This window comes from Ceratotherium simum, chromosome 10 (assembly GCF_057802395.1).
Source record: "Ceratotherium simum simum isolate JZ-2026a chromosome 10, ASM5780239v1, whole genome shotgun sequence".
Taxonomy (NCBI): Eukaryota; Metazoa; Chordata; class Mammalia; order Perissodactyla; family Rhinocerotidae; genus Ceratotherium; species Ceratotherium simum.
In genome coordinates, this window is record NC_141909.1 from 932,645 (window position 1) to 947,305 (window position 14,661).

General features: G+C 44.4%; 1 protein-coding gene across 1 annotated transcript in view; it reads right to left on the minus strand.

Annotated features, from left to right (window-relative positions):
• CUL4A (cullin 4A) overlaps positions 1–14,611 on the minus strand; it is a 52,734-nt gene extending 38,123 nt beyond the window's left edge. Inside the window, exons 1-3 of the mRNA XM_087435817.1 lie at positions 14,215–14,611; positions 13,655–13,770; positions 3,855–3,959 (exon numbers count right to left, since the gene is read on the minus strand). Of these exons, the coding sequence (XP_087291943.1) occupies positions 3,855–3,959; positions 13,655–13,770; positions 14,215–14,362 (369 nt within the window). The 5' untranslated portion in view covers positions 14,363–14,611. The remainder of the gene's footprint in view (positions 1–3,854; positions 3,960–13,654; positions 13,771–14,214) is intronic.
• Positions 14,612–14,661: the final 50 nt, after the last annotated feature.

The window sequence follows — 14,661 nt, forward strand, 5'->3', positions numbered from 1 at the left end:
GCTTTTGTGTTTCACACGCGTCCTTCTGTTCTGTGGACTGCGCTGTTGTCATGTGTGACTCGACCACTGATGCCCCATGCCAGCTCGCATTTCTGTGGCTAACCAAAGCTGCAATGCTGTGAAGCTGAATCAGGGGAAGGAAAGAGTTTTATCTACAGTTATTTACAGGTTTAGATTCCGAGGAGAGTTTGGTTTGCCATTTTAGCAGAACTCCTCATGCATCGAGCCTAGGCATGCAGCACGTACTTCCTTCTGCGTGGTGGGATGCCTGCTTCAGCACAGGCATCACACAGTGCGTGCAGGAATCTCTTTTGTTTTGGGGAAAGGCATGTTACCAACAGCAGGTAACTTATTTTGAAAGGGGCAGATAAGTGCAGAACTTATCAAACACATGAACAAGGGAATGGATATGGAAACCTAAGAAAATAACAGCAGACGACTCCATTCCACAGACTTCCTTTCCCACCTGGATACCCGATCTGTTTAACCTATGAAGGGCTCCCTGAAGTCCCCCTGAGTTCTTCTGCTGGCCTCAATGGCGGCACACAGTCAACATACAGTAGGTAGCAGTCCCTGAATCTTAGAAAGGAGTTACGTGAAATACTGGAATATCCCAGAGGCAAGAGAAATCTGAACATGCTCACTTTGGAATATTCCTGGCCCAGTGAGTATCTGGGCACCTGCAATAGCACTAACACTTGGCCAATGTAAGACCGGGCTAGGTTACACCCCTCTTCCAGCAAAAACGAGCTCTGAGGGTGGGACTGTCACTCGTCACCACCTCTATCCCTAGTGCACAGCACTACCTCTGCACTGCCTCGCTCTCACCTGCCCAGGCAGACTGGTGCTCTTCCTTTACGTCACACGAGCTTATCTGAACTTTTTAAACCCTTACCACATGGTTTCATAAACACGTACCTTTATGCTTCTGTCAATTCCATTTCATTCATGTTTATTTTTCCCAGGGCCTAGCATTATACCTGGCACATAGCAGATACTTAATAAACGCATGCTGTCTCTGGTCTACTTTCTAATCTATCTCATCATTCTGCCAAAGTCACCTTCCCAAAACACTATCTAATTATACTGGGTTCTTGCTTTATTTTTTTATTTTTTTAAAAATTTTTTAATTTATTTGTTTTTTTCCCCCAAAGCCCCAGTAGATAGTTGTATGTCATAGTTGCACAGCCTTCTAGTTGTTGTATGTGGGACGTGGCCTCAGCATGGCCGGAGAAGCGTCGGTGCGCGCCCGGGATCCGAACCCGGGCTGCCAGCAGCGGAGCGCACGCACTTAACCGCTAAGCCACGGGGCTGGCCCATGGGTTCTTGCTTTAAACACCTGTAAGGACTCTCAGACACTCACAGATTTAAGTCCAAATCCTTAAGAGGTTACACAAAGATTCAAATCCAAGCTGCAACATAGCATTACAGCCCCAGGTTCTACCAATTCTCCCAGGTTCTAGTCACATCAGCCCGCTCCAGGTTTTCATGAACACCCCTTCCACACTCTGCATTCTGATGCCTCATTCACTCTCTAGCTGGCTAGACCCTGCTCATCCTTTAAGAGGGAATGCAAGTGTCACTTCCTCTGGGAAGCTTTGCCCCAAATGCTTCACGTACTGCAATTCCTGTCCCTGACTCTTCCATTTTTGAAGTCAAGATGCCTCAGACTAATGAGGACATTTAATATGGTCAAGTGTCTTTTTTTCTTTCTTCTTCTATGAAAAAATGTTAATTTTTATAATCATGGTTTCATTACAGCATCAAGGAAATACGCTCATTCCCTTGCCTCTATCACAGCACTGTGACTTCTTGGAGGGTAGAAAGCAGGAACGGCAACCATTTTTCTATTTTCTAGTACAGTAGACAGGAAGTAAAAGTACTTGTTGAATGAGTGAATTAATGAACACATTCGTGTAACCCACAGGATAGGATTAACTGGCAAGAGGATAATTTCATCAGGTAATCAAAAAGTAGTCTTTAAGTAGGTTAGGACAAGTGAATTAGGACAAAGTCACACCAGCTCACCCTTACAAGTGCCTGTCTTGGAGAGAAAGCCTGGTAATCTCCTGATGACTTCCACCAGCCTGGGAGTATGGCTACTTTTCAGATGCCAACATACTGGCACTGCGTTCCTGGACCCGTCACCCAGACCCTGGGATTCCTGAGCTGTGGCACCAAGGCAGGAGGGGTGCCTCTGTGTGCCTTCACAGGATGCCTCTCTCTGAGACGTGGTACATACTGGCCAGGTTCCAAAGGTGTGGTCACCATTATCCTGAATGACCTCATAATCTTTGGGACAGAGCCTTGCCAGAAAGTTCTGTAGAGGTCTATTTACAGATGCCAATACAATAGAACCAGAATTTATTTCACTCACCCATTTATGAGGAGCACTGTAAATACTGTCCTAAACTGAGACCCCTCAGTCTGGACCACATGGGCTCACTGTCATGGTTAATCAGGAGCATCAATACCAGGCAACAGAGCTCTGGCTGCCCCAAGGGAGATCTCAATGAGCTCTGAATGTTTCAGTTTCTCAAGGTGAGGGTAATGGGAGAGAAGAGATTTGCTCAGCCAGAAGAAAACTTAGAAATGAGCAGGCTCTACCTACCTAATTTCACAAACGAAGAAACAGAGGCCCAGAAAACTGTAGTCATAAGTAGACTGTCTGCAATTAGAGAATCCACTTTGGCCGGCCCCGTGGCTTAGCAGTTAAGTGCGCGCACTCCACTACTGGCGGCCTGGGGTCGGATCCCGGGTGTGCACCGACACACTGCTTCCCCGGCCATGCTGAGGCGGCGTCCCACATACAGCAACTAGAAGGATGTGCAACTATGACATACAACTATCTACTGGGGCTTTGGGGAGAAAAAGGAGGAGGATTGGCGATGGATGTTAGCTCAGAGCCAGTCTTCCTCAGCAAAAAAAAGAGGAGGATTAGCACGGATGTTAGCTCAGGGCTGACCTTCCTCACAAAAGAAAAAAAAAGAAAAGAGAATCCACTTTCTAATTCCTACCCAATGAGACATGAGGGTGGCTATACTAAATGGCAGGGGGCTAGGGAACTGGACTGAAGCCATATTGTAAAGGACTGTCTGCAGGACGCTAAGGAGCTCAGCGTTTCCCTGGCAGATATCTGGGCATAGATGGTCACAGATGGCGTGGTGGCAGAACTGTAAGATGCCCCCGCCCCGTGTACATGCCTATAACTCCCTGCCCTCAATTGTGAGTGGAGCTCTGAATACAATGGGTTATGGCAGACCACAGAGGAGGATGCACCTGATGGCCCAGAAGAAGTAAAGAACCACATGTCAGAGAAGGGGCCTCTTGGGGCAAAGAGAGACCTCAGCCATACCAGTGAGGGGGCCAAATTCTGCCAACACCTGAATGAGCCTGGAAGACAACCCTCAGGTGAGACCACAGACTCACAACTGTGAGCTGACCAATGGGTGCTGGTTTACACCACAAAAGTCTGTGCAAATTTGTTACACATAACAGAAAACAAATATAGATGGTTTTTTGTTTTTTTTTTACAAGAATAAGGATAGCAGAACTCAAACTTTAAGACATTTTTCCAGAACTCTTTCCAAATACTTCAACAAGACCTAATAAACAGGCACTGTTTCACTTTAATCAGATCAGCAAAGTAATTTAAATGGTAAAAATTCCACTTAAAAAAATCTATTATATTGGGTCATATGAAACAAATTAAAGGTTTTTTTCAATAAATAAAAGGGAATTTAAAAAGCTGTTGTTTTAATATTAAGGATACTCATTAGTTCTTTATCCTATTAATGTTCAGTTTCAAAAGATTTAGGTAATGAATACAAACTTCATGAGCCAAAAAAAGGATATTCTCTAAACTGAAGAATCTGTGCTTGGACATGATCTTCACAGACCTGGCGTAGCTGCTTGTAGAGTGTTGGGGAAACTTTGTGAGAACAAAGATTTTCAACAGCCTAAAAACAAAATAAGTAAATGAATTATTCACTATGAATAACAAATTAATTCTTTAAAGAAACCTATTCGTATATATAGCGACAATCATAACAGAAAGGCACCCCCCCATACCTACGTCGTCTATAAATAAATGATTATGTTTAAGTTTAGGGCAATTATTGTTGCAACACTGGAATCCAGTAATAGTTGGTAAAATGCTACGTGACACTGGTTAATATTGAACACAGACTCAATGGCATACCTATGACAGCCTGTGATACCCAGGGTCCCAGGTGGTGAGCCTGCATCTCAGCATCTCACGATACCCCATTTTTTCCTAGTGCAGTCGTCTCTAAACCTGGCTGCAATCCACAAGTTTGGTCCCCATGGCCCTGTTTCTGGATGTTCCGATGCATTCGTCTGAGGTGGGGGCTACAGGAATTTGTGTGTGAGTTTACCCAGATGATTCATGATGTGCAACCAGGGCAGGAAATCGCTGCTCCAGACCCCCAGTGACCACCTTTCAAACAGGCGTGGGAACAACAGGAATCCCAGTTCCTTTCTTGTACTAGTGTAACGATTCTGTCCATATGAGCTGAAGGAAAAACAATCCCGAATGCCCAGGTGACACAGGCCAGGTTGTCTTGTTTTCTATTTATTTTTCTGCAGGCTAGGTGTGTAATTTACTTAAGTTTGTCTTAAAGTAATGAAGAAACAAGTTTCTGAGGCAGAAACATTTTTCTTAAAATATTTTTATCCACATCAAAGAAATAATGTTTGTATATTCTTCCCAGTTCTAATAAAATTTCCTTTCACATCTCATGTACAAAACTGGCACCTCATTTGATCCAAATGTGAAATACTATAAACAGAAATGTAGCTTTTCTACTGACTAGTTTCAAACTGTTTAAAAAAATATGGGCATATACAGAAGTGGAAACACTTCAGAATCTGCATTTAACTCAAATACCATATTCCCAAAGGAAAAAAGGTAACTTAAATTTTTATAAAGATATTCATTATAGTAATACTTATAAGTATTAATAATCCCAATACTTAATATTAGGGGAAATGCTACATATTAACCTAAATTAAATAAATACAGTAATTACTACCATATAAAACACACGCATATTTACAAAGGTCAAAAGAGAGCACGGAATGACAATAATTAAAAAATTTTAACCTGTCTTCTAGCAAGTTTATTACCTGCATAATAACAAAAAATACAACCGTTCCCCTACATTTTGTCTTACAATAGAAATAAGAGATTCCTATCTACATTTTATTCTTACATCCTTCAATTCCTTTCTCAAACCCTTCAATTTCATCACTTTGTAGTCATGTATTTATAATTTAGCCAAAGATCTACTATCCTTTTCTTCCTTAAAAAACCCAGGATAACCTCATGACAAAGGCTTTTGCTCCAGTAGTTAATCATTAGTGAATTCCACAAACATAATTATTACAAAATAAGCTTTTAATATAATACAGGAAGAAAATGCATTTGCTTTGGTAAAAGTCAAGATAAGCTTAGTGGGACACATCCTTCATAGAACATCTTCTTAGGACCATTTTCTGAATGCTCTAATTCCTGAACCAGGAGTCAACGTCCTCAAAACAATCTTTCCCCAGTTGTGACATGCTGTCATTGTTCAATTTTATAACCAACTCTTTCTGGAATATGTTCTATTTGGCACACTTAATATTTACATGAAGCACACTGCGATTTATTTTGTTTTTAAAATTGAGAATTTGGGGACTTCTGGGGTACCCCGGGTTTGCTGTGGGTGCCGTCATTTCTCTGTGCCTTTTGCTGAGTCACTGCTGGCATCTTCATGTTACAGGCACCTCGTTACCTAAGAGGACAGAGGGTGGCCCTGCTCTCCACCCACACTGGCAGGGACCTGGCAGACTTTTCTGTACTGTTATAAGGATCAGCACAACACAGGAGTCTCCCTCCCCAAAATAAGTTTTGGAGATGAGTCCTATTTTGAGATTTAGAAACGCCTTCTCTAAGTGCATCAAGTACCTAATCTGACTGGCCCCGTGCGCTTCACGTTAGCGTGCTGTGGGTGTTCACACAGTCAAGAGTCATCGCAGATGCGCTCCGCTGCCGGCGGCCCGGGTTCGGATCCCGGGTGCGCACTGAGGCACCACTCCTCCAGCCATGCTGAGGCCGCGTCCCACATACAGCAACTAGAAGGATGTGCAGCTATGACAGACAACTATGTACTGGGGCTTTGGGGGAAAAATAAATAAATAAAATCTTTAAAAAAAAAAAAAAAAAAAAGAGTCATCGCAGAGAAAAGGAATTTAACTAATCCAATAATTGGGGGTGGGAAAGCAGCAGCAGCACCTGGGTTCTACTTGTGTTAGATCAAGATGTTTTCCTTGTAACAACTGAGCCAAGGGAAAACCGTACTTGTCTGAATTTTCCCTACATCATAGCTGCTCTCTAATCAGTAGGTCGGCCAGGCCACCGCACCCGAGCTCTTCAGATGGTTATCTGTATTAGGACAGACAAGCTAGTATTAAAGCAAAACAGACAAGCACGTCAACGTCCAACGCTTGTCTCTTTATGCTGCCAAACTCTCAACCCCAAGTGCACTCATGCTGCTAAAACAAAATGCTTCCCCCCAGTGGGGTATACCAAAAAAGGAGATTAAAGGAGCTGTGGGGTAAAAAGAACTACACAGCATCTATGAAATTAGGGTGTACCAGGTCTGGAACATTATCTTTTCACGTAAAGATCTTTAAGGCTAAAGTCGTGATCAGAGAGAAAAAGCAGTGAGACATATCACAGAGTGAGAAATCAGAAAGGAAGAAAGCAGGAAAGTACTGAGAGTTATTTATGTAGATGAAGGGGAAAAAGGAAAAAAAACACCCCCTTCTGCCCCCCCAGCCCTTGGGAAAACCATGCCCCAGTCGACTATTGATAAAGAAGATACACTGGATGGGGCACAAGGCAAAACCCACACTCTTCGCTTCAGCTAAAGGCCAGCCCAGTGTTCGTACAGACAGGAGTAGTAGTTCAGGATTGAAGGATTTCCCTCAGCAGGGATGGTCTCTCGATACACAACTAGTAGTGGTGAAGATGGACCCCACTCAATGGCAGGCCTATTTGGAGAGAGCCCAGCTCACGACACGGGGAGAAGGTGCTAACAGGGCTCCACCTCACCAGGTTCCTGCCTATCAGAAATGAGTAAACCACAACGTAGAAACTAAATCAGGACTCAAAGCTGAGTGAGGGGATAAATCATGAGAGGGAAGTTTTCTAGGACAAGGGCTTTAAGGAAAACCACTGATAGTCTATTGGCTGTATTTACACACTGACTACACAACAGCTTCCCAGTTCCAAATGTTGAAAGTAAGTTACCTAATACAAATGATGAATTTTATTGAGTCATGAATATTGTTGAATTCTGAAATTCTTTCTATTAGGCCTAATATATTTGAGTTTGAATATTCTCCTGTTTCTGAATAACTTATATATTGAATTCACTCTCAATTAACCTGTTACTCTCAAAGTGGTGTCTATTTGTCTACCATCTTCCAGGCTTTTTCCCGTTTTCTAACCAGTGTTCGCCATCCTGCTAGCACATTCAATACCGAGCTCTACTCCATTTTCCCTCCCCTAGTGACCACTAGATAGAACAGCTTCACAGAGATGTCACTCGTGACTTGAGACGAAGAGCATGGCTTTTCTCAGAACTGCAAGTCCTCCGTGAGGGGCTTGTTTTTGTGCATAAAACTAGTCTGAAGTCAACACCTAGCCTTTCTCTGAAACCCTTCTTGAAAATGTAGTCTTCAATTTTCTGTTGTCTCATTAAGCTGACAAGTAGGATGAAAACATGGAGACATAAGACACACAAGATACACTTTCTTCAGCGAGTAGTGATTACAGATCTAAACTCAGGTCCTTAGACAGAAAAGATCGATGCATTCAAAATATCCTCCTCCTCGCATAAGAGGAGGAAAATGACCATGGGTGGAGAGTGTGTCAAGACTTTCATCACCATACTTTGAATCTCCCTTTTTACCAAACAAAAACAAAATAACAAACAAAGAAACCATAGGCAGGCTGCAGCAGACAGGCCGTAACTGATTTCTCCTTCTAGGCAGGCCTCCCAAAGGATCTAGAGGAGTAGAGGATGCCTTGACAGGGAGATAAGGGACCCCACTATGGGGAGACGGATCTACATCAAAACATAAGAGGTTCTCCCTCACATCATCCTGAAAACTTCCTCAAAACAAAACAAAAAATACTTTCACACTTTGGTGAGAATTGTTACTTTCACATAAGATTCTTTGGCAAAGTACATACCACACCACCTCAGCAAAAACTTAATTTTGAAATACCAGGTCAAATGCATTGTCCGACTACATTATCAGAGACCGGGATAAAGTGAGCAGTCAATAATTTCACAATGACGTCACTTACTATTTCTATCCCATTTGCTTCCACAAGATCTGGACAGCTCACTCCATAGAGACGTACGTGGCCTGCCTGGCACTTCTCTGTGAGTGGCCATGAGCCTGCCCATGCACATGCCCCTCCATAAGCCAATCAAATGAACCCCACATGGGCCCTCTTGAGACGTCGCCTGGAATGTGTGATGCCATTTTGAGGGTAAGCATCCTAGCCCTCAGGGTCTCAAGACACGCACAGGGGCACCGAGGGCATCTGGAAACACTGTTTATGATAATATCTATGGTGACCATTATGAGACATATTGCTGTGTAAAAGGTATTCTAAAGTCATTCTACTAAGAAAAATGATGGGCAATCGATACCAGATAGTCAAATCTCCAGGAAAAAAGGAATAATAAGCCCTAGCTGTACGATATAATATTTTATTAATTAAAAACCTATGAGAGTTTAGACACTCGGTGGGACTCCTGCTTCTGGTCAAGACAAAGGGATTAAACTAACCCTTCTGCCTGAAATAACCCAATAAACATAAAAATAACAAGAGTTTTCAAAACACTGCACAATGGGCTATGAAAGACAGTGATGTCTGGGAGATGGGAAACAGACAAGCGCCGACTACTCCAGCTTCCTGACTCCAGAATTTCCAGGCTAGGGAGCAGGCGCACTGAGCTGAGGCTCGACTCTGCAAGATGAAGGCCCAGAGAGGAGAGACGCACCCAGCAAGGGGCTAGGAGATGTGCAAGGAGACCTCAAGTGTCCCCCTCAAGTATCCAGCAGAGCACTGACCAGCACGTATGTGTGAGGAAACTACCAAGGCCAGGGAAAGAACCACCCAAAAAGTTTAGAGACAACAGTGTCTGGTGCTCACACAGGACCTGGAGTAGCACCTTCCCACCAGACTGCAAAACCAGAGGACACTGGGTAGAGCATTCAGGAAGGATTTGCCTCAGTAGTGGGGGCAATCAGCCCTGGACAAAACACTGCCCTAGTCTTGCCTAACAAATCGTCAAACCAAGATTCAAAAGATCAAACTGCTTCCAAATAATTTAACTACATCCAGAACGAAGCTCAAGAATATTTATAGGAATAGAAAAACGTCTAACACACAAGTCAAAAATCACAATGTCTGACATCCAAAGATTATCAGACATGCACAGTAGGAAAACACAACCCTTAATGGGGAGAAAAATCAGTCAGTCAAAGCCACCAGGAACTGACTGAGAGGACAGACTTGCAGACAAGGACCGTGGCAGAGCTACTGTAACTGTACTCCACACGTTTACAAAGTTAAGGAAACACAAGGAAGATACCAAAAAGACTCACTGAACACCCAGAGGAAAACAACACACGAGAGGAAAACACACCAGATGGTATGAACGGCAGATGAGACACTGCAGAAGGGCAGCAAACCTGAAGAAACGGATAACCCAAGTAGTTCTACATCTACTAAAGAAACATGTAGTTTAAAATCTTTCCACAAAGAAAGCCAAGATGGCTTCACTGGGGAATTCTCTCAAACACTTAAGGAAGAAATAACAGCAATGCTACACTAACTCTTCTAGAAAATGAAAAGGAAGTCACATTTCCAACACATTCAACGAGCCAGCATTACCCTGATACCAAAACCAGACACAGGCACCACAAGAACAAACACACCAACAGCCTATGTGATCACAGAGGTAAAAATTAACAAAATGTCAACAAATTGAATCCAACAATATATAAAAAAGATAATTCATCATGATCAAGTATGATTTATCCCAGGAATGCAAGACTGGCTTAACATGTGAAAAATCAATCAATGTAATCAACAAACTAAAAAACAAAAATCAAATGGTCACTGAAAGAGTCACAGAAGTCGTCGTCAAAATCCAACATGTATTTCTGATAAAAACTCTCAACAAACTAGGAATAAAAAGGAACTTCCTCAACCTGATAATGGGTATTTTTGAAAAACCCACAGCTAACATCATACTCACTGATGAAAGACTGAAAGCCTTCCCCCCTAAGATCAGGAACAAAATAAGGATGTCTGCCTTTACTACTTCTATTAGCCATTGTACTGGAGGTTTTAAATAGTGCAGTGAGGTAAGAGAAGGAAATAAAAGGCATGCAGATTAGAGAGGAAGCAAAACCATCTCTATTCACAGGCAACGTGATTGTCTACATGGATGGGATCCATAAAAAAGCTACTAGAAATAAGTAAGGTTAGCAAGACAGCAGTACATAAGATCGATGTATACAAATTATTTGTATTTCTATATACTAGCAAGAATCAGAAATTAAAATTTATACTACCATCAAAAAACATGAAATGCATAAGGATAAATTTCACAAAAGATGTACAAGATCTATACACTGGAACTAGAAAACATTGCGAGAGAAGTTAAGGAAGACCTCAATAAAGGGAGAGCAGCTCCTTGTCATCAATCAGTAGACTCAGTATTGTCAAGAAATCAATTCTCCCCACACTGATCTATAATTCAATGTAACCCCAACAAAATCCTAGTAGGCTTTCTTGTAGAAATTGGCAAACAGATTCTAAAATTCACATGGAAATACAAAGGACCTAGAATAGCCAAAACAACTTTGAAATAGGATAAAGTTGGAGGGCCAACACTCCCTGATTTCGAGACTTACTACACCCACCCCCATACGGACCATGATTTTTGACAAAAGAGCAAATGTAATTCAGTGGGAAAGGGTCGTCTCTTCAAGCAACGGCAACAACTGGGGCAACGGGACGTCTACAGGGAAAGACAGAACCTGGGTTTCACCTCACAACATATACAGAAGTTCACTCCAGACAGATTACAGACCTCAGTGTAAAACCTAAAACCCTAGAATGTCTCTAAGGAAATACAAGGGAAAACCTTTACCACCTGGATTAGGCAAAGATTTCTCAGATAGACCCTAAAAGCACAATCCATAAAAGACCAAACTGATACACAGACTTCATCAGAATTTAAAACTTCTGCTCTCTGAAAGACAGAGTTAAGAGAATCAAAAGATAAGCTGTGGACTGGGAGAAAAATACTTGCAAGACCAATATCTGGTATAGGACTTGTACCCAGAACACATAATAAACTCAAACACTCCTTAATAAGAAACTAACCCCATAAAGTGTGTGCACTCCACTGCCGGCGGCCCGGGGTTCGCAGGTTCAGAGCTCGGGTGCGCACTGACACACCACCTGCCAGGCCATGCTGTGGCAGCGTCCCACATAAAGTGGAGGACTATGGGCACGGATGTTAGCCCAGGGCCAGTCTTCCTCAGGAAAAAGAGGAGGATTGGCAGATGTTAGCTCAGGGCTGATCTTTCCCATGAAAAAAAAAAAAAAAAAAACTAACCCCATAAAAAAATGAGCAAAAGATTTGAACACACACTTCATTAAAGAAGGTATATAGAATGGCAATGGGCACATGAAAAGATGCTGAATATTATTAGAGAAATGCAAATTAAAACCACAACAGAATTCCACTAGACACCTACTAGAATAGCTAAAATTACAAAGACTGACAATAGCAAACGTTGGCAAGGACGTGGAACAACTAGAACTCTCATACACTGCTGGTAGAGATGCAAAATGGTGTAGCCATTTGAAAAACAGTTAGGAAACATCTTATGAAGTTAAATATACACTTTCCTTGTGACTCTGAAAACCCACTTCTAGATATTTATCCATGAGGAATGAGAATATATGTCCATGCAAAAACTTACTTGTTAATGTTCACAGCAGCTTCATCCATAATAACCTCAAACCGGAAACCCAAATGCACATTAACTGGTAAAAGGATAACCAATTTGGTTACCCATACTGCCCACACCAGCAACAAAGAACAAATTACTGTCACACGGCGCATGAATCTCACAAGCACTATCTTAAGTGAAAGAAGCCAGATACAAAAGATTGCAAAGTGTACTGTTCCATTCAGATGAGATTCTAGAAATGGTGAAATATACTGACAGAAAGCAAATCAGGGACTGCCAAGGATTGGGAGTCAGGGGAGAAGAGTGAATTCCAAGAGGCCTCAGGGAACTTTTTGGGGCGATGAAAATATTCTCTACCTTGATTATGGTGGTGGTTATACAATTGTATACATTTGTTAACACTTATTGAAGTATATGTTATATGTAAGTTATACCTTAATAAAGTTGATCAAAAAACATAATAAACTCACACAAATTTAAAACAAAGAAGGGAGGTATATCCATTAAACTGTCAATAGAAGTCTTCTTTGGGTAGTGGGAGTATAGGTGATTTTAATTTTCTTCTTTGTACTTTTTTGTAGTTTCCACAATTTTTAAAATGTAATCACTTATGTAAATAGAAAAAAAAAATTTAAGTTCAAGTCTCAATTTGTGATACTACATTATTACCTAAAATACAGATAATACTAGCAAATGTTATTCTTGAAAAATAAAATATGAGAAACACCAGACTGCTGGTAAATGGAATATCCAAATAGTAAAATATACTTTTGAGCATTTTTTTCTCATGTTAGAAATGGAACTTCATTACTTTAGGTTAAATGTAACAAAGTCTGTATGTTTTTTTTTTTTTTTTTTTTTTTTTTTTTAAAGATTTTATTTATTTTATTTTTTCCCCCCAAAGCCCCAGTGGATAGTTGTATGTCGTAGCTGCACATCCTTCTAGTTGCTGTATGCGGGACTCGGCCTCAGGATGAACGGAGAAGTGGTGCCTCGATGCGCACCCGGGATCCGAACCCGGGCCGCCAGCATCGCAGCGCGCGCACTTAACCGCCAAGCCACAGGGCCGGCCCTGTATGTTTTAATTGCAACAATTAATCACAAAACACAATGAAGAGGGGGGAAAAATCTACATTAACAAGCGAAACCATAACAAGTTTCATATATAATATAATGGAATTATAATAATAATTTGCTGCATACTTGGAAAATGTTAAGAGTCATGTAGCCCGAAAATAAAATAGAAATCCCACAACCACCACAAAACGAAAACACTGGCTGACTCTGGGGACCTGCTGTCACAGGCCCTCCTGTCCTGCTGGAGGCACATGCTTGGATTTCCATTGGTTCCTTCGCTACTGACGCTGAAACAATCCCGAGAACCAGAGCCGGGGTGTGTATCACACCTCCCTGCAGCTAGATAACCGTGTTACTCAGACAGCCACAAAACCACCCGGTACGGGAGAGAAGGGACGCCGGCTCCTCCGTCCTGAGGTCCTCCTCGCCAGGACAACCCCGCACTGACAGGTCAGCGGGTTGCGAGCGGCCGGCCCCGCCGCTGCGGGCTCACCTGGTAGAGCTCCTCCAGGTTGTACCTGATAGACGTGCTACTCTGGATGGCCTTCACCGCCTCGTGCAGCTTCTGCCAGGTGTCCTGAGTGTAGTTGTCCGGCAACTTCGGTCTGTCTGTAAACGCAGAGAGATCAGCGAGGTCGGGTCCGCGCCAGCAGCCAGCATCTTCCAGACACTCCGCGGAAAAGCCCTCACGGGACACCAGGGCCGGGAGCAGAATCGGGCTTCCCAACACAAGGCACCGCGTTTACACAGTTACCGGGTGCAGACCAGGTGCCCGCACGCCGCTCCACGCGCCCGGCCACGCACGACCCCGGGTCCCGGGTCGCCGACGCCCCGGGAGGGGACAGCAGGGAGGGGGGATCACCGGAGAGGACCGCGGGGAGGGGACAGCGGGAGGGGACCGCCGGAGGGGACCGCGGGGAGGGGACGGGAGGGCACCGCGGGAGGGGACTGCGGGGAGGGGACTGCGGGGAGGGGACCGCGGGAGGGGACTGCGGGGAGGGGACCGCGGGAGGGCACCACGGGAGGGGACGCCCCCGCCCGCCCCGCACCCACCTCGGAAGTTCTTGATGACCAGCTTCCTGGAGCCGGCGCCGGGCTTGGCGGAGACGGCGGCCGCGGCCAGCGACGCGGGCTTGGTGAGGCCGTTGGTGTGGCCGACCAGCGCCGAGAAGCTGCCTTTCCGCGGGGGCTCGTCCGCCATGGCCGCCGCGCTCCCTCGGCCGCCGGCGCCAACCGCCGCCCCGGCCCGGCCCGACCCCGCCCCGGCCCGGCCCGAGGAGGCCCGAGGCCCGCGAGCGCGGCCCGTCCGCGTCGGCCACGGGCCGCGCGGAACCCGCACAGTCGAGGGGCGCGGGGCAAGCCCTGTCAGCTCCGGGGGCCCGGGCGCCCAGGGGCGCGGACGAGGCGTCCTCGCTGAGGGGAGGCGCGGAGTCGCGGCCGGACGCCGGCCTGCCTCAACCCGGGCGCGCCGCCATGCCGGCCCGGCGCTCGCGCTCCCGC